Raw genomic sequence first — 21,660 nt, 5'->3', positions numbered from 1 at the left:
GTGCTTATTATATGCTCAATATTTTACAGCGTTATCTCCTAATGTTACCTCACTGTTTCAACCAGTAAATACACAGTCCAACTTAGGATATAAAATGCTATTAAAGAAGAGATTTATTTAGAAAACTAATTATTACTGCAAACTAGGAAACCAAAGAGGAAACCAGCACCTGGAGTCCTGAAGAATAAATGGACATGAACAAGTGAAGAAGGGCATTCTAGGAAGAGGGGAGTTCAGAGACAAGGCACTGTGAAAAGGAATGGTAAGAAGTTGGGAGGAGCTTAGGGTACCAAAACGATGAATTTGTAAGAGATGGGTACTGGAAGGATGGGATTAGCAAGATAGACTGGGGCCAACTGTCAAGGACCTGCAGGCCAGACACCCTGAAACATTTACCTAAAAAGGTAAGCAGTATTTAAACCTATGCCTTAAGTTCCCCTGATCAACAAAAATAATAAAGTGAGTACAAACTGGTGTATTGTGCTAAAAATGCTATAGTGTGAATATTCTGAATATGCTGAAGTCACTAAAAAAATGAAATGTTTTTGTCGGCTAATGAAAAACAAACTTAGGTAAGATGGAGAAGGCTGCTTTTGCTCTGAATCAGTGAAAACATTTTCAGAAAGGCAGCAATGTAACTTGGTTCAAGTGTTCATAAAGCTGCAAGTGTTTCACGCTACCTCAACATAAAAGAGCAAATGAGCAAAGTTCCCTCTATGCCTACTTTCTGCAGGGTTTTTATCATAAATGGGTATTGAATTTTGTCGAAAGCTTTCTCTGCATCTATTGAGATGATCATATGGTTTTCCTCCTTCAATTTGTTAATATGGTGTATCATGTTGATTGATTTGCATATATTGAAGAATCCTTGCATTCCTGGAATAAACCCCACTTGATCATGGTGTATGATCCTTTTAATGTGCTGTTGGATTCTGTTCGCTAGTATTTTGTTGAGGATTTTTGCATCTATGTTCATCAGTGATACTGGCCTGTAGTTTTCTTTCTTTCTGACATCCTCGTCTGGTTTTGGTATCAGGGTGATGGCGGCCTCGTAGAATGAGTTTGGGAGTGTTCCTCCCTCTGCTATATTTTGGAAGAGTTTGAGAAGGATAGGTGTTAGCTCTTCTCTAAATGTTTGATAGAATTCACCTCTTAAGCCATCGGGTCCTGGGCTTTTGTTTGTTGGAAGATTTTTAATCACAGTTTCAATTTCAATGCTTGTGATTGGTATGTTCACATTTTCTATTTCTTCCTGATTCAGTCTTGGCAGGTTGTGCATTTCTAAGAATTTGTCCATTTCTTCCAGGTTGTCCATTTTATTGGCATAGAGTTGCTTGTAGTAATCTCTCATGATCTTTTGTATTTCTGCAGTGTCAGAAGGCCATATATGACAAACCCACAGCCAACGTCATCCTCAACGGTGAAAAACTGAAAGCATTTCCACTAAGATCAGGAAAAAGACAAGGTTGCCCACTCTCACCACTTTTTTTTTTTTTTTTTTTTTTGTGGTGCGTGGGCCTCTCACTGTTGTGGCCTCTCCCGTTGCGGAGCACAGGCTCCAGACGTGCAGGCTCAGTGGCCATGGCTCACAGGCCCAGCCGCTCTGCTGCATGTGGGGTCCTCCCAGACCGGGGCATGAACCCGTGTCCCCTGCATCAGCAGGGGGACTCTCAACCACTGCGCCACCAGGGAAGCCCTTTTTTTTTTTTTCACCACTCTTATTCAACATAGTTTTGGAAGTTTTAGCCACAGCAATCAGAGAAGAAAAGGAAATAAAAGGAATGCAAAGCGGAAAAGAAGAAGTAAATTTGTCACTGTTTGCAGATGACATGATACTATACATAGAGAATCCTAAAGATGCTACCAGAAAACTACTAGAGCTAATCAATGAATTTGGTTAAGTAGCAGGATACAAAATTAAGGCACAGAAATCTCTGGCATTCCTATACACTAATGATGAAAAATCTGAAAGTGAAATCAAGAAAACACTCCCATTTACCACTGCAATAAAAAGAATAAAATATCTAGGAATAAACCTACCTAAGGAGACAAAAGACCTGTATGCAGAAAATTATAAGACACTGATGAAAGAAATTAAAGATGATACAAATAGATGGAGAGATATACCATGTTCTTGGATTGGAAGAATCAACATTGTGAAAATGACTCTACTACCCAAAGCAATCTACAGATTCAATGCAATCCCTATCAAACTACCACTGGCATTTTTCACAGAACTAGAACAAAAAATTTCACAATTTGTATGGAAACACAAAAGACCCCGAATAGCCAAAGCAATCTTGAGAATGAAAAATGGAGCTGGAGGAATCAGGCTCCCAGACTTCAGACTACACTACAAAGTTACAGTAATCAAGACACTATGGTACTGGCACAAAAGAAGAAATATAGATCAATGGAACAGGATAGAAAGCCCAGAGATAAACCCATGCACATATGGTCACCTTATCTTTGATAAAGGAGGCAGGAATGTACAGTGGAGAAAGGACAGCCTCTTCAATAAGTGCTGCTGGGAAAACTGGACAGGTACATGTAAAAGTATGAGATTAGATCACTCCCTAACACCATACACAAAAATAGGCTCAAAATGGATTAAAGACCTAAATGTAAGGCCAGAAACTATCAAACTCTTAGAGGAAAACATAGGCAGAACACTCTATGACATAAATCACAGCAAGATCCTTTTTGACCCAGCTCCTAGAGAAATGGAAATAAAAATAAAAATAAACAAATGGGACCTAATGAAACTTCAAATCTTTTGCACAGCAAAGGAAACCATAAACAAGACAAAAAGACAACATTCACAATGGGAGAAAATATTTGCAAATGAAGCAACTGACAAAGGATTAATCTCCAAAATTTATAAGCAGCTCATGTAGCTCAATAACAAAAAAAACAAACAACCCAATCCAAAAATGGGCAGAAGACCTAAATAGACATTTCTCCAAAGAAGATATACAGGCTGCCAACAAACACATGGAAGAATGCTCAACATCATTACTCATTAGAAAAATGCAAATCAAAACTACAATGAGATATCATCTCACACCAGTCAGAATGGCCATCATCAAAAAATCTAGAAACAATAAATGCTGGAGAGGGTGTGGAGAAAAGGGAACACTCTTGCACTGCTGGTGGGAATGTGAATTGGTACAGCTGCTATGGAGAATAGTATGGAGGTTCCTTAAAAAACTACAAATAGAACTACCATATGACCCAGCAATCCCACTACTGGGCATATACCCTGAGAAAACCATAATTCAAAAAGAGTCATGTACCAAAATGTTCATTGCAGCTCTATTTACAATAGCCCGGAGATGGAAACAACCTAAGTGTCCATCATCAGATGAATGGATAAAGAAGATGTGGCACATATATACAATGGAATATTACTCAGCCATAAAAAGAAACGAAATTGAGCTATTTGTAATGAGGTGGTTGGACCTAGTGTCTGTCATACAGAGTGAAGTAAGTCAGAAAGAGAAAGACAAATACTGTATGCTAACACATATATATGGAATTTAAGAAAAATAAATGTCATGAAGAACCTAGGGGTAAGACAGGAATAAAGACACAGACCTGGGCTTCCCTGGTGGCGCAGTGGTTGAGAGTCCGCCTGCCGATGCAGGGGACACGGGTTCGTGCCCTGATCCCGGAAGATCCCACATGCCGCGGAGCGGCTAGGCCCGCGAGCCATGGCCGCGGAGCCTGTGTGTCCGGAGCCTGTGCTCCGCAACGGGGGAGGCCACAGCAGTGAGAGGCCCGCGTACAGCAAAAAAAAAAAAAAAAAAAAAAAAGAAAAAAAAAAGACACAGACCTACTAGAGAATGGACTTGAGGATATGGGGAGGGGTAAGGGTAAGCTGTGACAAAGTGAGAGAGTGGCATGGACATATATACACTATCAAATGTAAAATAGATAGCTAGTGGGAAGAAGCTGCATAGCACAGGGAGATCAGCTCGGTGGTTTGTGACCACCTAGATGGGTAGGATAGGGAGGGTGGGAGGGAGGGAGACACAAGAGGGAAGAAATATGGGAACATGTGTATATGTATAACTGATTCACTTTGTTATAAAGCAGAAACTAACACACCACTGTAAAGCAATTATACTCCAATAAAGATGTAAAAAAAAAAAAATCTAGCTCCCCTCCACCCAAAGAAAAGAGTGAATGAGCAAAGAGCAACTCAAATTCAGTAAAATTTTTCAGAATTTGCACACATGCTCCATAGCCCATCTGTTAATAAGATTCATTCTTGTCTTGTTCCTTTCTTTTCCTTATTGTATTTCTGAGCTTCTCGGGAGTATTTTTTTTCTTTCCTCAACGCTAATAGCATTCTAGTAAGTAGTCATGAAAGTGTGAAAGAAATTTCAACAAGATAAGGAGAAAAAGAAAAATGTTCCCTCTTGCAGATACTATTCTACTTCCTGAAATTATCTTTGCAACTCTTATTTCTAAAAAGAGACACAACTGAAAGACACAGTTTTCAAAGCCTGTCCCTATAGCCTGTGAATATAACCATTAACAGTTAAAAAGCTTATAATTTTGATTAATTATCTTTGTTAATAAACTGTTGCCCTAATAATAATTTTTAAAGTCTTTTATGAGATGTATAAATATTTACAAGTTTTCTCTATTAAGCATGAGAATAAGCATTGGTACTTGTATTATCTTCCACACACACACAAAAAAATCTATGACCATCAGAACATCACATGTGATAAAAATTAACAACGTAAAAATTCAATCAGGCAAGATTCACCACTAGATGTTAAAACCACGGGTCATTAGTTTGTTGAGGGACAAGACGTTGAACATGGCCTCAAAGAATCACCCTATGTATTGCTTATTAATTATAAAGGAAAAATTATGCCCTTAAAATAGTGAGATCTGGCAGTAACCACCTTAAATAATAGGTGTCAAGATTGGCAAAGCCAATAATGGGGTGGTGTGACATTATGTGCCTCCTGATGTGAAGCAGTGGGAAGGACACAGTATAACCCACAGTATAATCCACAATTGTGGTGTGTGTACTATTACGGTTGACCTAGACTTTTCCAAAGATTCAGTGTTGTGAAGAATAGGAGACAGTGAGTTTAGGGGAATCTAAAAAGCCAAAAGCAAAACATGAATTATGACTGCATTCTAAATTGGGGAAAGAAAAGGAACAAGCTAAAGTAGTGTTTCTCACAATTTAATGTTCACATAAATCACCTGGACACCCTAATTCAGTACCAGAGCCAGGTCTAGGGTGAGACAAAGGAGGTTCTAGGGCTCAAAGTTTAAGGAGGTACTCACTCTCAGGATCATGCAAATGCCTACCCTTCACTTGTACAACCCGGAGAATAAATGTCTCCTTAAATTGTATGCCAGAGGCACCTCCCTTGCTTCACTTTAGTCCCAGCTCTGTTCAGTAGGTCAGATATTCTGCAAGTCAAAAAAGTTCCCAGGTGATAGTGATGCTGCTAGACCATGCTTTGAGTAGCAAGATTATTAAGAACATTTTTAAATAATTGGGAAATTTTCAGTATGGACAGTGTGTTGAATGGTGTTACTGAATTAGTGTGGACTTTCTATGGTGTATAGAGATGGTGTAATCAGGTAGGAGAAAGTTTCTATATATAGGAGACCCAAGTTTAAGTATTAAGGGTGTAAAGTATCATAACATCTGCAACCTTCTCACAGGTGGACTAGCAAAAAGGAAATGTGTGAGTGGGGGTGGGACTGTGTGGGTGCATGTGCAAGAAGGCATGTGCATGTGTGTGCAGAGAGAGATGAAGCGAGTATGGTTAGAGTTTAAAAGACAGTAAATCTAAATGAAAGGTACACAGATGTCCTCTGTACTAGTCTTTCATTTTGTAGGTTTGAAACTTTTCAAAATAAAATTTAATTAAAAATAAATTAATTAAAACTAATAAATAATAAAAACCAAAACATCTACTACTCTGTTGGATTTCTCATTTGAACAAAGAGCTTGAGACTCTAAATCTCATACAAATAAACATCATTCACTGTATACAAACCACTCATAAATATACATGTATATATATGTACGTGAATGAATAGAATCAAAACAAAGACACTGCTCTGCTAAACCAAAGAACCTCCTCGGGGGCATATTCTGGAGGCAACCACATAGGGGCTCTATGCTACCTACTTTCAACAGAAGCACCTAAGCTAGTCTTTTTTATTTTTTTCTACTTAAAACTTTAACTTTCTTTGGGGAAATAAAACACACACAAAAATCTAGAGTGGAAAATAAAAGCAAAGCAAAACAAATAAAATAAACAAATGAAGTTGCTAATAAGTACCTTCTCAATTTTCTATTTAATAGCAGCTAACATAATTGCTTTAATTTATTGGTTTTTTTGTTACCAGTTCATAAACTTCCCATCAGTCTTCCAGCTATCATTATCATACTTCTATTAAGTGATATAACTTTAAACTGATCCTTATAACTCTCCTGCAGATAGAAAATTTCATATTTTTTTATGCAAAAACAAACTAAGGCATGCAGAGGGACATGGCCAAAAGTCAAGAAAGAAGGTGGTAATGACATAATCAAGAAAAGAGGAATACATTTCAAACTTCTATTTGATATGTTAGAATCATTTAGGGAATTCCCTGGCAGTCCAGTGGTTAGGACTTGGTGCTTTCGCTGCTGAGGGCCCAGGTTCCATCCCTGGCAGGAAACTAAGATCCCACAGACCACACAGTACATCTCAAAGAAAAAGAAAAAAAAAGAAAAAAAGAAAGAAAGAAAAGAATCATTTAGTATAGCTTCAATGAAAGCAAATCTACTAAAGGTACCAAAGGAATAAAACCTAACATAATAATTCATTCTTTAGCTGATTTCCTTCCTGTCTCATATCTGATTATTAACAAATGAAAATAACTTACCAGATGACTGGCTAGATGTGTTAGGTAATTTAATGAAAAACAGGAGTTAAGTGGCAAGATGGATTTTTTTAAATGAAATTATATCATGCCTACAACCTTTGTACAATAATGATTTTTTAAATATTAATGATCTTAGAGGTTATTTTTACATGAGGAAATGAACTGACATGGCATTAAATGTTAAAAGTTTTGGAGAATACTACAGGAAAGTTATGGATAAACATATAATTGGGTTTATAAGGGTATACAAGGTCACAAAATGGATGAAAAACAGAATACTAGGCAAAAAGTAAATAACGTTGGATTTTTAAAATATCCTTTATATTTAATCCATATATGACAGAATGAAGGTCACAGCATATTTGAAACTATTTTTAGCACTAAAAATGCAAAGGAGAAAACATTGAATATATAGTAATTACTTAGCAAACTCTGAGTAACTTAGTATGTGCTAAGTATTTTATGTACCTCATTTCACTTAATCCTCAAACCTACCCTCTTCTAGGGCATTGTGATCCCTATTTTACTGATGAAGAAATTAACGTTCAGAGTTTAAATAACCTAGTCAAGGTTACAGTCAGTTAACAAGCCCACTGAAGCCAGAACTAAAACCCAAGTCAGTTTAGCTTCAAAGCCCATGCTTTTAACCATAAGGTTATCCCAGCCACAAACCTGTATTTTACCCAGAAATTCTGGATTTATTCCCTATTTAATCATATAGCAGAAAAAAGAAGCAAAAACTGTATTGTTTGTAGTTTCATCTCTCTTCACTTCCTTTGTTAATTTTTTACTGGTAATATTAGTAAGTAGCTACAGTTTAAAATACATTTTTTGTTAAAAAACAAATCTTTCTAAAGGTATTATAAAAAGAAAAGAAGTTAGATGACCTACAGACTAGATTATCAACGATCAAATAATTAAGATCACAATTCACAATGAAAAATATACTACTTAAAGAAACTAAGTTCATTGACTCAGGTAAAATTTTTACCACTTTATTTTTATGTAAACGTTTGTTTTACAATTTATAGAGAAAACTAAAAAGCCACAGGAATGTCTCCATTAAGAAAAAAATAAATAAAAAGAAAAAGAAAAAATTTTAAAGTATTAGCATACTAGCCTTGATTGTTTCTTCAGATACTTGGTTCTGTAATGTTTTCAAAGCTTCATCTTTCTTCATATTTTCCTTTTCCATTTCCTAAAAACATACAGATTGGTAGTGAAAATATACATACGTGTATAAATATTTTAGCATTAGCAACAGGTTGTTAAACAACTGATTTGACTAGAATTAAAGGTATGTTAAAGAAACATAAACTTAAAATATTGGTCAGCTTTTAAACAGCACTTTTATAAAGATGATTTTACCCCTTTGCTTTCCGTCAAAAGTCTGTCTAGTGATTCAAGGTGACGTTGTTTACATATTATATCTTGCTGCAACATGGATATAGTCTTTTCTTGTTCTTTAAATTGTTGTTCTTTTTTCTCTAGTTGAGATTCAAGCTAAACATAGAAACAGGATTTATTAATTTTCATATTAATTTTTAAAAATTTGAAACATTTTAAATACAGTCAACACTTGAACAAGACAGTTTTAAACTGAGTCCACTTATACATGGATTCTTTTCAATAAATATGTACTACAGCACTACACCATCAGCGGTTGGCTGAATCCACAGATGGGAACTATGGAAAGGAAGGGTTGACTGTAAAGTTATATGTGGATTTTCAACTGCACAGGGGTGGCACCCCTAACTCCCAAAGTGTTCAAGGGTCAACTGTACACAGAAAAAACATAACACTCACAATTTAAATTACTACTGAAATTACATAGCTTATTGCATTTTGCCAAATTTCCTTCAGTTTCTCTCCTTTTAGAGAAGAAATGAAATCACAAGTCCATGTCTTATCCGTTCCCTCCCTCACCAATACTATGTTGAAATTGTTCTATATCATTCTCTGGTGTGTTTCATTCTCAAACATGTTTTTTGTGCTTTTAACTATATATGTAGATCCATGAACAATATGTAACATAATTTTGTTTTGAAAATTCACATAGACAATATCAACACTTCTGCAAGTTTCAGCAACTTATTTTTTTCACTTAATATTGTTTTAAATATTTATCCATGTATCCATATGTGGATCTAGTTCATATTTTTATGATAATACAGTATTCCATTGTAACAACAAACTAGTTTGTTCACTCTTCTACTCAGAAACAGATACTGCTTTTTCACTATTATGATGTTACAATAACATCCTTTGTACATGTCTCTTTATACACATGTATTAGAGTTTCTTTAGAACATACCATCTAGAAGTGGACTTCCTGGTTGTAGGATATGCACATTTCTAACTTCATTAGGTATTTCTCTTCGAAGTGCATCAACATTTATACTTTCACTAGAAATGTGTAAGTCTCACTCCTTACAACTTCACCACTAATTGACTGGTGTTATCAAATGTCCAAAAAACTTTTGTGAAGACAAAACATGAGTAAACTGATATGTTTATATGTATATTTGTGCATATTATATACACAAGTGTATAAAAATTATACATATGTGATAATAGCAGCAACAGGTTAACAAGAAAATACTAAAACCAAAGAACTGTGAAATGAAAACACTCAAATGAAAATAAATTACACATCAGAAATTAGAGGAACAGAAAGAAAAAAGATTGAAGAAAGTGAACAGAACATAAGGGACCTGTTGGACACCATCAAGCACACCAGTATGCACATAATGCAAGTCCCAGAAGGAAGGGAGAGAGAAAGAGAGAGAGAATATTTGAACAAATAATGACTGAAAATGGCCCAAATTCGATGAAATACATGATATAAACATCCAAGAATCTCAACAAAATCCAAGGAAGTTGAACTCGAAAAGACGCACAATAAGACACATTATAATCAAACTTTCAAAAGACAATGACAAGAACTTCCCTGGTGGTCTAGTGGTTAAGACTCCGAGCTCCCAACACAGGGGGCATGGGTTCGATCCCTGGCCCCCGGTCGGGGAACTAAGATCCCACATGCCACATGGCACAGACAAAAAAAAAAAGAAAAAGACAATGACAAAGAGAGAATCTTGAAGCAGCAAGAGATAAGCAAATCATCACATATAAGGGATCCTCAATAAGATTACATGCAGATTTCTCAACAGAAACTTTGAGGGTCAGGAGACAGTGGGCTGATATTCACAAGAAAAAAAAAACTGTCTATGAAGAATCCTCTATCTGGCAAAACTGTTCTTCAAAAGTGAGGGAGGAATTAAGACATTCTGAGGTAAAAGTTGAGGGAGGCTGTGACCATTAGACATGCCCCGCTAGAAATACTCAAGGGAATTCTGTAAGGTGAAATGAAAGAACACTAGATAGTAACCTGAAGCCATATGGAGAAATAAAAATCTTCACAAAGATAAATACATGGGCAATTGTAAAACCTAGCATTATCATTAACAATGGATTGTAACTCCACTTTTTGTTTTCTAAATGATTTAAGAGACTAATACATATAAAGGAAAAAAAGTTATTAGTGCAAAAGTTAGTATTACTGTAACTTTAGTTTGTGACTCCAAATCTTGTTTTCTACAAAAGAGACTAATCCTTTTGAAGGAATTACAAGTTTGTGTACAAAGACGTAAGTTTGTGACAAAAGGTGTGGAGATAAAGCTATAAAGGAACAGAGTTTTTGTATGTTATTGAAATTAGAGTGCTATAAATTCAAATTAGAGTGTTATAACTTTAGGATGTTAAATGTAATCCCCATGGTAACCAAAAGAAAATAGCCATAAAATATAGACAAATGGAAATGAGAAAGGAATTTTAAAAATTCAGTATAAAAAATCAACTGAATTCAAAAGAAGACAGTAATGTAGGAAAAGAGGGATAAAAAAGCTAGAAGCCATATAGAAAACAAAAAGCAAGATGACAGAAGTCCCTCCTTATCAGTAATTACTTTAAATGTAAATGGATTAAACTCTCCAAGAGACATAGATTGGTAGAATGGAGAAAAGCACACATCCACCTATATGTTGTCTACAAGAGACTCATTTTATTTTTTTTGAATTTTCTTTATTTCTTTATACAGCAGGTTCTTATTAGTCATCAATTTTATACACATCAGTGTATACATGTCAATCCCAATCGCCTAATTCATCACACCACCCTCACCACCACCCTGCGGTTTTCCCCCCTTGGTGTCCATATGTTTGTTCTCTACATTTGTGTCTCAACTTCTGTCCTGAAAACCAGTTCATCTGTACCATTTTTCTAGGTTCCACATACATATGCTAATATACGATATTTGTTTTTCTCTTTCTGACTTACTTCACTCTGTATGACAGTCCCTAGATCCATCCACGTATCAACAAATGACCCAATTTCGTTCCTTTTTATGGCCGAGTAATATTCCATTGTATATATGTACCACAACTTCTTTATCCATTCATCTGTCCATGGGCACTTAGGTTGCTTCCATGACCTGGCTATTGTAAATAGTGCTGCAATGAACATTGGGGTGCATGTGTCTTTTTGAATTATGGTTTTCTCTGGGTATATGCCCAGTAGTGGGATTGCGGGGTCGCATGGTAATTCTATTTTTAGTTTTTTAAGGACCCTCCATACTGTTCTCCATAGTGGCTGTATCAATTTACATTGCCACCATCAGTGCAAGAGGGTTCCCTTTTCTCCACACCCTCTCCAGCATTTGTTGTGTGCAGATTTTCTGATGATGCCCATTCTAACTGGTGTGAGGTAATACGTCATTGTAGTTTTGATTTGCATTTCTCTAATAATTAGTGATGTTGAGCAGCTTTTCATGTTCTTCTTGGCCATCTGTATGCCTTCTTTGGAGAAATGTCTATTTAGGTCTTCTGTGCATTTTTGGATTGGGTTGTTGGTTTCTTTAATATTGAGCTGCATGAGCTATTTATATATTTTGGAGATTAATCCATTGTCTGTTGATTCATTTGCAAATATTTTCTCTCATTCTGAGGGTTGTCTTTTCATCTTGATTATGGTTTCCTTTGCTGTGAAAAAGCTTTTAAGTTTCATTAGGTCCCATTTGTTTATTTTTGTTTTTATTTCCATTACTCTAGGAGGTGGATCAAAAAGGATCTTGCTGTGATTTATGTCAAAGAGTGTTCTTCCTATGTTTTCCTCTAAGAGTTTTATAGTGTCCAGTCTTAAATTTAGGTCTCGAATCTATTTTGAGTTTATTTTTGTGTATGGTGTTAGAGAGTGTTCTAATTTCATTCTTTTACATGTAGCTGTCCAGATTTCCCAGCAGCACTTATTGAAGAGACTGTCTTTTCTCCATTGTGTATGCTTGCCTCCTTTGTCATAGATTAGTTGACCACAGGTGCGTGGGTTTATCTCTGGGATTTCTATCTTGTTCCACTGATCTCTGTTTCTGTTTTTGTGCCAGTACCATATTGCCTTGATTACTGTAGCTTTGTAGTATAGTCTGAAGTCAGGGAGTCTGATTCCTCCAGCTCCGTTCTTTTCCCTCAAGACTGCTTTGGCTATTCGGGGTCTTTTGTGTCTCCATACAAATTTTAAGATTTTTTGTTCTAGATCTGTAAAAGATGCCATTGGTAATTTGATAGGGATTCAACTGAACCTGTAGATTGCTTTGGGTAGTATAGTCATTTTCACAATATTGATTCTTCCAATCCAAGAACATGGTAAATCTCTCCATCTGTTGGTATCATCTTTCTTTCATCAGTGTCTTATAGTTTTCTGCATACAGGTCTTTTGTCTCCCTAGGTAGGTTTATTCCTAGGTATTTTATTCTTTTTGTTGCAGTGGTAAATGGGAGTGTTCCCTTAATTTCTCTTTCAGATTTTTCATGTGTTAGTGTATAGGAATGCAAGAGATTTCTGTGCATTAATTTTGTATCCTGCAACTTTACCAAATTCATTGATTAGCTCTAGTAGTTTTCTGGTGTCATCTTTAGGATTCTCTATGTATAGTATCATGTCATCTGCAAACAGTGACACTTTTACTTCTTCTTTTTCCAATTTGTATACCTTTTATTTCTTTTTCTTCTCTGATTGCTGTGGCTAGGACTTCCAAAACTATGTTGAATAACAGTGGTGAGAGTGGACATCCTTGTCTTGTTCCTGATCTTACAGGAAATGCTTTCAGTTTTTCACCATTGAGAATGATGTTTGCTGTGGGTTTGTCATATATGGCCTTTATTATGTTGAGGTAGGTTCCCTCTATGTCCACTTTCGGGAGATAAAATAGACTTTAAAATAAAGAATGTTACAAGAGACAAGGAATGACACTACATAACGATCAAGGGATCAATCCAAGAAGAAGATATAGCAATTATAAATATATATGCACCAAACATAGGAGCACCTCAATACATAAGGCAACTGCTAACAGCTATAAAAGATGAAATTGACAGTAACACAATAATAGTGGGGGACTTTAACACCTAACTTACACCAATGGACAGATCATCCAAAATGAAAATAAGGAAACAGAAGCTTTAAATGACACAATAGACCAGATAGATTTAATTGTTATTATAGGACATTCCATCCAAAAACAGATTACACTTTCTTCTCAAGTGCGCACAGAACATTCTCCAGGATAGATCACATCTTGGGTCACAAATCAAGCCTCAGTAAATTTATGAAAACTGAAATCATATCAAGCATCTTTTCTGACCACAACGCTATGAGATTAGAAATGAATTACAGGGAAAAAAACGTAAAAAACACAAACACATGGAGGCTAAACACTACATTACTAAATAACCAAGAGATCACTGAAGAAATTCAAGAGGAAATAAAAAAATACGTAGAGACAAATGACAATGAAAACACAACGATCCGGAACTTCCCTGGTGGCACAGTGGTTAAGAATCCACCTGCCAATGCACGGGACACGGGTTCGAGCCCTGGTCTGGGAAGATCCCATGTGCTGCGGAGCAACTAAGCCCATCGCCACAACTACTGAAGCCCGTGTGCCTAGAGCCCGTGCTCCGCAACAAGAGAAACCACCGCAATGAGAAGCCCATGCACTGCAACAAAGAGTAGCCCCTGCTCGCCACAACTAGAGAAAGCCCATGCAAAGCAATGAACACCCAATGCAGCCAAAACTAAATAAATAAATTTAAAAAAAAATGACGATCCAAAACCTATGGGATGCAGCAAAAGCAGTTCTAAGAGGGAAGTTTATAGCTATACAAGCCTACCTCAGGAAACAAGAAAAATCTCAAATAAACAATCTAACCTTACACCTAAAGGAACTAGAGAAAGAAGAACAAACAAACCCAAAGTTAGCAGAAGGAAAGAAATCATGAAGATCAGAAGAGAAATAAATGGAATAGAAACAAAGAATACAATAGCAAAGATCAATAAAACTAAAAGCTGGTTCTTTGAGGAGGTAAACAAAATTGATAAACCATTAGCCAGACTCATCAAGAAAAAGAGGGACAGAACTCAAATCAAGAAAATTAGAAATAAAAAAGGAGAAGTTACAACAGACAGCGGAGAAATACAAAGCATCCCAAGAGACTACTACAAGCAACTGTATGCCAATAAAATGGACAACCTGGAAGAAATGGACCAATTCTTAGAAAGGTATAACCTTCCAAGACTGAACCAGGAAGAAATAGAAAATAAGAACAGACAAATCACAAGTAATGAAATTGAAACTGTGATTAAAAATCTTCCAACAAATAAAAGTCCAGGACCAGATGGCTTCACAGGTGAATTCTATCAAACATTTAGAGAAGAGCTAACACCCATCCTTCTCAAACTCTTCCAAAAATTTCAGAGGAAGAAACACTCCCAAACTCATTCTATGAGGTCACCATCACCCTGATACCAAAACCAGAGACAAAGATACTACAAAAAAAGCAAATTAAAGACCAATATCACTGATGAATTTAGATGCAAAAATCCTCAACAAAATACTAGCAAACAGAATCCAACAACACATTAAAAGGATCATATACCATGATCAAGTGGGATTTATCCCAGGGATGCAAAGATTCTTCAATATACGCAAATCAATCAATGTGATACACTATATTAACAAATTGAAGAATAAAAACGATATGATCATCTCAATAGATGCAGAAAAAGTTTTTGACAAAATTCAACACCCATTTATGATGAGACTCATTTTAGATCCAAAGATACTAATGATAAAAGATGAAAGGATGGGAAGATAGTCCACGCAAATAGTAACCAAAAGGGAGCAGGGATAGTTATAGTAATATCAGGCAAATCGTACTTCAAATTTAAAAAGATTATGAGACAAAGACAGATAATATGTATTAATATAAGGTTATTACAATATGGCAATAAGATATAACAATTACAAACACTTATACACCCAAAGACAGACTTTCAAAATATATGAAGCAAAAACACACAGCATTGAAGTGAAAAATAGACAGTTCTACAATAGTACTTGGAGACTTCAATAGCCTATTCTCAATAATATGTAGTACAACCAAAGAGAATATAAGTAAGGAGAGGACTCAACACAATAAACAAATCATATTTAATAGACACACACAGCTCACTCAACCCCAAAACAATAGAATATACATTCTTCTCAAGTGCACATTGGATATTTTCCAGGACAGACAATATGTTAGGCTACAAAGTTAAGTCTCAATAAATTTTACAAGACAGATATCATATAAAGTACATTCTCCAACCACAATGAGATGAAGTTAGAAATCAACAACAAAAGGAAAACTGGAAAATTCACAAAATTGTGATATTTATTAAACAATACATTTAAAAATAACCAATGAATCAAAGAAGAATTCACAAGGGAAATTAGAAACTACTTAGAAACGAATGAAAACAAAAACACAACTTACGAAAACTTACAGGACTCAGCAAAAACAATGTTTAGGGGGTAATTTATAGCTATAAGTGCTTACATTAAAAAACAAGGAAGATCTCAAGTCAATAACCTAAATTTAAAACATACGAAACAAGAAAAAGAAGAACAGAATAAACCCAAAGCTAGCAGAAGGAAGGAATAATAAAGGTTACAGTAAAGATCAACAAAATAGAGAACAGAAAAACAGTGAAGAATATCAATGAAATGAATAATTGGTTCTTCAAAAAAATAAACAAAATTGACAAATCTTTAGCTAGGTGGTCAAAAAAAGAGGACTGAATATTACCAAAATCAGAAATACAAGTAGGAATATTACTACCAATTCTACAGAAATAAAAAAAGATCATAAGAAAGTACAATGAATAATTGTATACCAACAAGTTGGATAATCTAGATGAAATGAACAAATTCCTAGAAACACAAAACCTACAAAGACTCTATCATGAAGAAATAGATAATCTGAACAGACCTATAAATAGTAAGGAGATTGAATGGGAAATCAAAAATCTCCCAACTAAGAAAAGCCTTGAACCTGCTTGCTTTATTGATGAATTCTACCAAACACATAAAAAAGAACTAATACCAATCCTACTCAAATGTTTCCAAAAAATTAAACAGAGAATACTCCCTAATACTGTAAGACCAGCATTAACCTGATACGAAACCCAGACATTACAAGAAAAGAAAACTACAGACAAATATCTGTTACGAGCACTGATGCAAAAATCCTCAACAAAATACTAACAATCCAAATTCAGCAGCATAGTAAAAGAATTAAACACAGTGACCAAGGGGAATTTATTTCTGGAATGCAATGAAAATTGATCAGTGTTATGTGCAGTATCAACAGAATGAAAGAAAAAAAAACCACATGAGCATCTCAATTGATGCAGAAAAAACATGACATAATTCAACACCCTATCATGATAAACACTCTCAACAAATTAGGAACATAAGGAAACTACCTTCACATAATAAAAGCCTTATATGAAAAACCTATAGCTAACATACTCAATGGTGAAAGACTGAAAGCTTTTCCTCTATGCTCAGAACCAGAAAAGGATGCACCTCTCACCACTTCTATTCAACATAATACTGGAAATTCCAGCCAGAGCAATTAGGCAAGAAAAAGAAATAAAAGACATCCAAGTTGGAAAGGAAGAAGTAAAATTATCTATTGGTAGATGATATGATCTTATACATAGAACACCTTAAAGATTTCACACAATAAAACTATTAGAACTGATAAATGAAATCAGAAAAGTAGAGAATGAAATTCAACACACAGAAGTCAGTTGCATTCCTATATGTGAACAATGAACAATCTGAAAAGAAAATTACAAAAACAATTTCATTTACAATAGTGTCAAAAAGAATAAAATACTTAGGAATTAAACAAGGAGGTGAAAGACTTGTACAATTAAAATTACAAAACACTGATGAAAAGAATTGAAGAAAACGTAAATAAATAGAAACATATTCCACGTTCATGGATTAGAAGACTTAATATTGTTAAAATGTCAATATTACCCAATGCAATACAATCCCTAGCAAAATCCCAATGACATTTTTTGCTGAAACAAAAAAACCCACCCTAAAATTCATATGAAATCTCAAGGGACCCTGAACAGCCAAAACAATCTTGAAAATGAACAAAACTGGAGGACCCTCACTTCCTGATTTCAAATCTATTACAAAGCTACAATAATAAAAACTGTGATTTCGCTTAAGACAGACATATAGACCAATGGAATAGAATCAAGAGCCCAGAAATAAATCCTCACATATATGGTCAAATGATTTTGACAAGGGTGCCAAGATCATTCAGTGGGGGGAAAGGACAGTCCTTTCAACAAATGGTGCTGAGAAAACTGGATATCCACATGCAAAAGAATGAAGTTGGACCTACAGCTAGCACCATATATAAAAAATTAACTCAAAATGGATCAAAGACCTAAATGTAAGACCTAAAAAAATAAAACTCTTAGAAGGAAACATAGAACAAAAGCTTCACAACATAGAACCAAAGCTTCATGACGTTGGATTTGGTAATAATTTCTTAAATATGACACCAAAGGTATAGGCAACAAAAGAAAAAATAGACTAACTGGACTTTATGAAAATTCTAATATTCTGTGCATGCAAAGACACTCTCAACAGAGTAAAAAGGAAACCCACAGAATGGGAGAGAATATTTGCAAATCACATACCTTCATAAGGGATCAATATCCAGAATATATGGAAAAGTCCTAAGACTCAATAACTACATAAAAACAACCCTATTAAAAAATGGGTAAAGGAAATAAATAGACATTTCTCCAAAGAAGATATATAACTAGACAACAAGCACATGAAAAGATTCTCAGCATCACTGATCATTAGGGAAATGCAAATCAAAACTACAACGAGATACCACCTCACACTCATTAGGATGGCTACTGTTAAAAACCAGAAAACAAGTGTTTACAAGGATGTGGAGAAATTGGAACACTTGAGAGCTGTTGGTGGGAATGTAAAATGGTATAGCTGCTGTAGAAATCAGTATGGTTGGTCCTCAAAAAATTAAAAACAGAATTACCATATTATCAGCAATTCCACTTGTGCATGTATACTCAAAATAATTTAAAACAGGGTCTCAAAGAGGTATTTGTACACCCGCATGATCATAGCAGCATCATTCACAACAGCTAAAATGTGGAAACAAACTAAGTGGCCATCAACAGATGAACAGATAAGCAAAATGTGCTATATACATACAATGGAATATTATTCAGCCTTACAAAGGAAGGAGATTCTGAAATATGCTGCAACATGGATGAACCTTGAGGACATTATGCTAAGTGAAACAAACCAGTCATAAAAAGACAAATACTATATGATTTCACTTACATGAGGTACTTAGAGAAGGCAAAATCATAGAGACAGAAAGTAGAATAGTGATTGCCAAGAGTTGGGGGGAGAGGAGAATAGGGAGTTATTGTGTACTCTAATGAGTATAGAGATTCAGTTCTACAAGATGAGAAGAATTATGAGGATAAATGGTTTGATGGTTGCACAACAATGTTAATGTATTTAATACCACTGTACACTTAAAAATGGTTAAGATAACATAAATTATAACATCAATAACACTAATACTGATAATACTAACCACAATAAAAAGTTTGAAAAATATTAAATAACTTTAGAATTTTTTCTTAAAACATGAATATATTAAAATTAATTTCATGAATAAACAAGACTAAATGATATTATAACCATAGATTTTCATAGAAGCTGACCCATCAATTATCAGGGAGGCCCTTGGACAGACCTATCGTGCCAATTCTCTGCAGCAGTTCAGTATTTGAGATATCAAATATAATATCTTCCTAGATTTTCTGCCATTTTCAAATTAAACTTTGAAGGATTTATCAGGGATAAACTCATCTGAAAAATATTTTTTATCTTCTGAGTCAGTAGTTCCACTTTTGAGACTCTATTATAAAATAATATTCTAAAATAAGAAAAAAATAGCTTACAATAAAGTTTACTGAAAATTAATTATAATCCTAAAAAACAGAGAAGTCAAATAGCAATCATTCTGTAAAATGAAGCTATTAAAAATTGTTTACGTGTTTGTGTATATGTGTACTATAAACATGTAAGTATGCAAAGATGCAGAGAAACTGGTCTGAAAGACATAAACTAAGATTGTAACAATGATTCTAGGGTGGGAGACTTTTTAAAACTTCATTTACATTCATTTTTTGGGTGTATGAATACATGCATAGATTCATAAAACTCCCATCACAATCAGGATACAGAATGATTCCTTCACTCTCAAGATCCCTCATGTTAATCCTTTACAGCAGCAGTCCCCAACCTTTTTGGCACCAGGGACCAGTTTCGTGGAAGACACTTTTTCCACGGATGGGGGTGGGAGGGATGGTTTCGCGATGATTCAAGAGCATTACATTTATTGTGCACTTTATTTCTATTATTATTACATTGTAATATATAATGCAATAATTATACAACTCACCATAACGCTGACAGGAGGTGGAGCTCAGGCGGTAATGCAAGCAATGGGGAGTGGCTGTAAATACAGATGAAGCTTTGCTCGCTATCCCGCCGCTCACCTCCTGCTGTGCGGCCCAGTTCCTAACAGGTACCATTCCATGGCCTGGGGGTTGGGGACACCTGTTTTATAGTCAACTCTCCACCCTCCCCAATACCTGGCAACCAATAAAATGATCTTCATCCTATAGCTTTTGACTTTATTGAGAATGTCAAAGAAATAGAATTGTATACAACATTTTGCAATTGGCTTCTTTCCATTAGCATAAAGCCTCTAGAGTCACCCATGTTTTCGCCTGAATCAATAGATTATTCCTTGCTATTACTGAGTAGTATTCCATTGTATTGAGGTACCATAGTTTACCCATTTACTCATTGAAAGACACTGGGTAGTTTCCAGTTTTGGGCAATTATGAATAAACCTACTATAAACATTTGTAGTAGGTTTTAGTGTAAAGATAAGTTTTCATTTGTCTAGAATAAATATCTAAGACTGCTGGGTCATATGTTAAGTGTATAAGAAGATGCTAAGTTGTTTTAGTAGTTTTACTACTTTGCATTATCCCTAGCAATATATGAGAAAACCAGTTGTTTCACATCCTGGGTAGCATTTGCTATTGTCAGATCTTCCTTCCTCCCTTCCTTTCTACCTCTCTCGCTCAGTATTCTAACAAGAATGCAGTAGTATTTCACTGTACATTTAATTTGCATTTTCCTAATAATGAATCAAGTTCAACATATTTTCATATGCTTATTTGCCATCTGTATATCTTTTCTGATGAGGTATCTATTCAAGTCTTTGTCCATTAAAAAAATTGGGTTACTTTCTTATTGATGAATTTTGAGAATTCTTTATATATGCTGGGTAAAAGTTCTTTGCTGGATATGTGATTTACAAATATTTTCTCCCAGTTTATAGCTTGTCTTTTCATTATCTTAATGTCTTTCACAGAGCATACATTTTTAATTTTGATGAATTCCAATTTATCAATTTTTCCCTTATATTGTTTTGGTTTTATATCTAAGAACTCTTGCCTAACCTAAGGTCATGAAGATTTTCTCCCATGTTTTCTTCTGAGTTTTAATATCTTTTTATTTTATATTTAAATATATGATTCACTTTGAATTAATTTTTATATAGGTATATACTGCAGCTCCATCTTTTTGCATATGGATGTCCAACTGTTCCAGCACTACTCATTCAAAAACTATTCTTTCTCCATTCTGAATTGGTTTTATACCTTTGTTAAAAATCAATTGACCATATTTGCCAGGTCTATTTCTAGACCCTATATTTTGTTATTTTCATCCATGTGTCTATTATTTTGTTAATACCTCACTGTCTTGATTACTATAGGTTTATAGTAAGTCTTAAGATATGGTAGCATAAATCCACTAACTTTGTTCTTTTTCAAACTTGTTTTGGCTAATCTAGTTTCTTTGCCTTTCCATTACAAAATTCAAAATCAGCTATCTATGTGTACAAAAAATTTTTTACTGGGATTTTGATTGGAAATGCATTAAATCGAGAGATCTGTTTAAGGTGAACTGACATCCTAAACATATTGAGACTTCCAATCCACAGAAATGGTATTTCTTTCCATTTATTTAGGTCTTTCTTTAACATTTTGTAGTTTTTGGCATACAGATATTCCACATATTTTGTCTTATTTACATCTATGTCATCTCTTTGGAGCTTTGTAAATAGCAGTATTTTTAAAATTTTAGCTTCTAATTGTTCATTGCTAGTACAGTTGACCCTTGAACAACGTGAGGGTTAGTGACACCAAC

General features: G+C 34.8%; 1 protein-coding gene across 5 annotated transcripts in view; it reads right to left on the bottom strand.

Annotated features, from left to right (window-relative positions):
* The window catches only part of CCDC18 (coiled-coil domain containing 18), a 134,485-nt gene that overhangs the window by 68,729 nt on the left and 44,096 nt on the right, over positions 1 to 21,660 (bottom strand). For all 5 annotated transcript variants that reach the window (XM_082612782.1, XM_082612781.1, XM_082612783.1 and 2 more), the window contains 2 exons: positions 8,287 to 8,421; positions 8,039 to 8,116 (listed from right to left, as the gene is read on the bottom strand). In XM_082612782.1, the coding sequence (XP_082468908.1) occupies positions 8,039 to 8,116; positions 8,287 to 8,421 (213 nt within the window). The remainder of the gene's footprint in view (positions 1 to 8,038; positions 8,117 to 8,286; positions 8,422 to 21,660) is intronic.

Source organism: Mesoplodon mirus (assembly GCF_964341445.2).
Source record: "Mesoplodon mirus genome assembly, chromosome: 3".
NCBI classification, from domain to species: domain Eukaryota; kingdom Metazoa; phylum Chordata; class Mammalia; order Artiodactyla; family Ziphiidae; genus Mesoplodon; species Mesoplodon mirus.
Note: the sequence above shows the minus strand (reverse complement) of the source record. Positions and strands in the feature narration are given on the sequence as shown.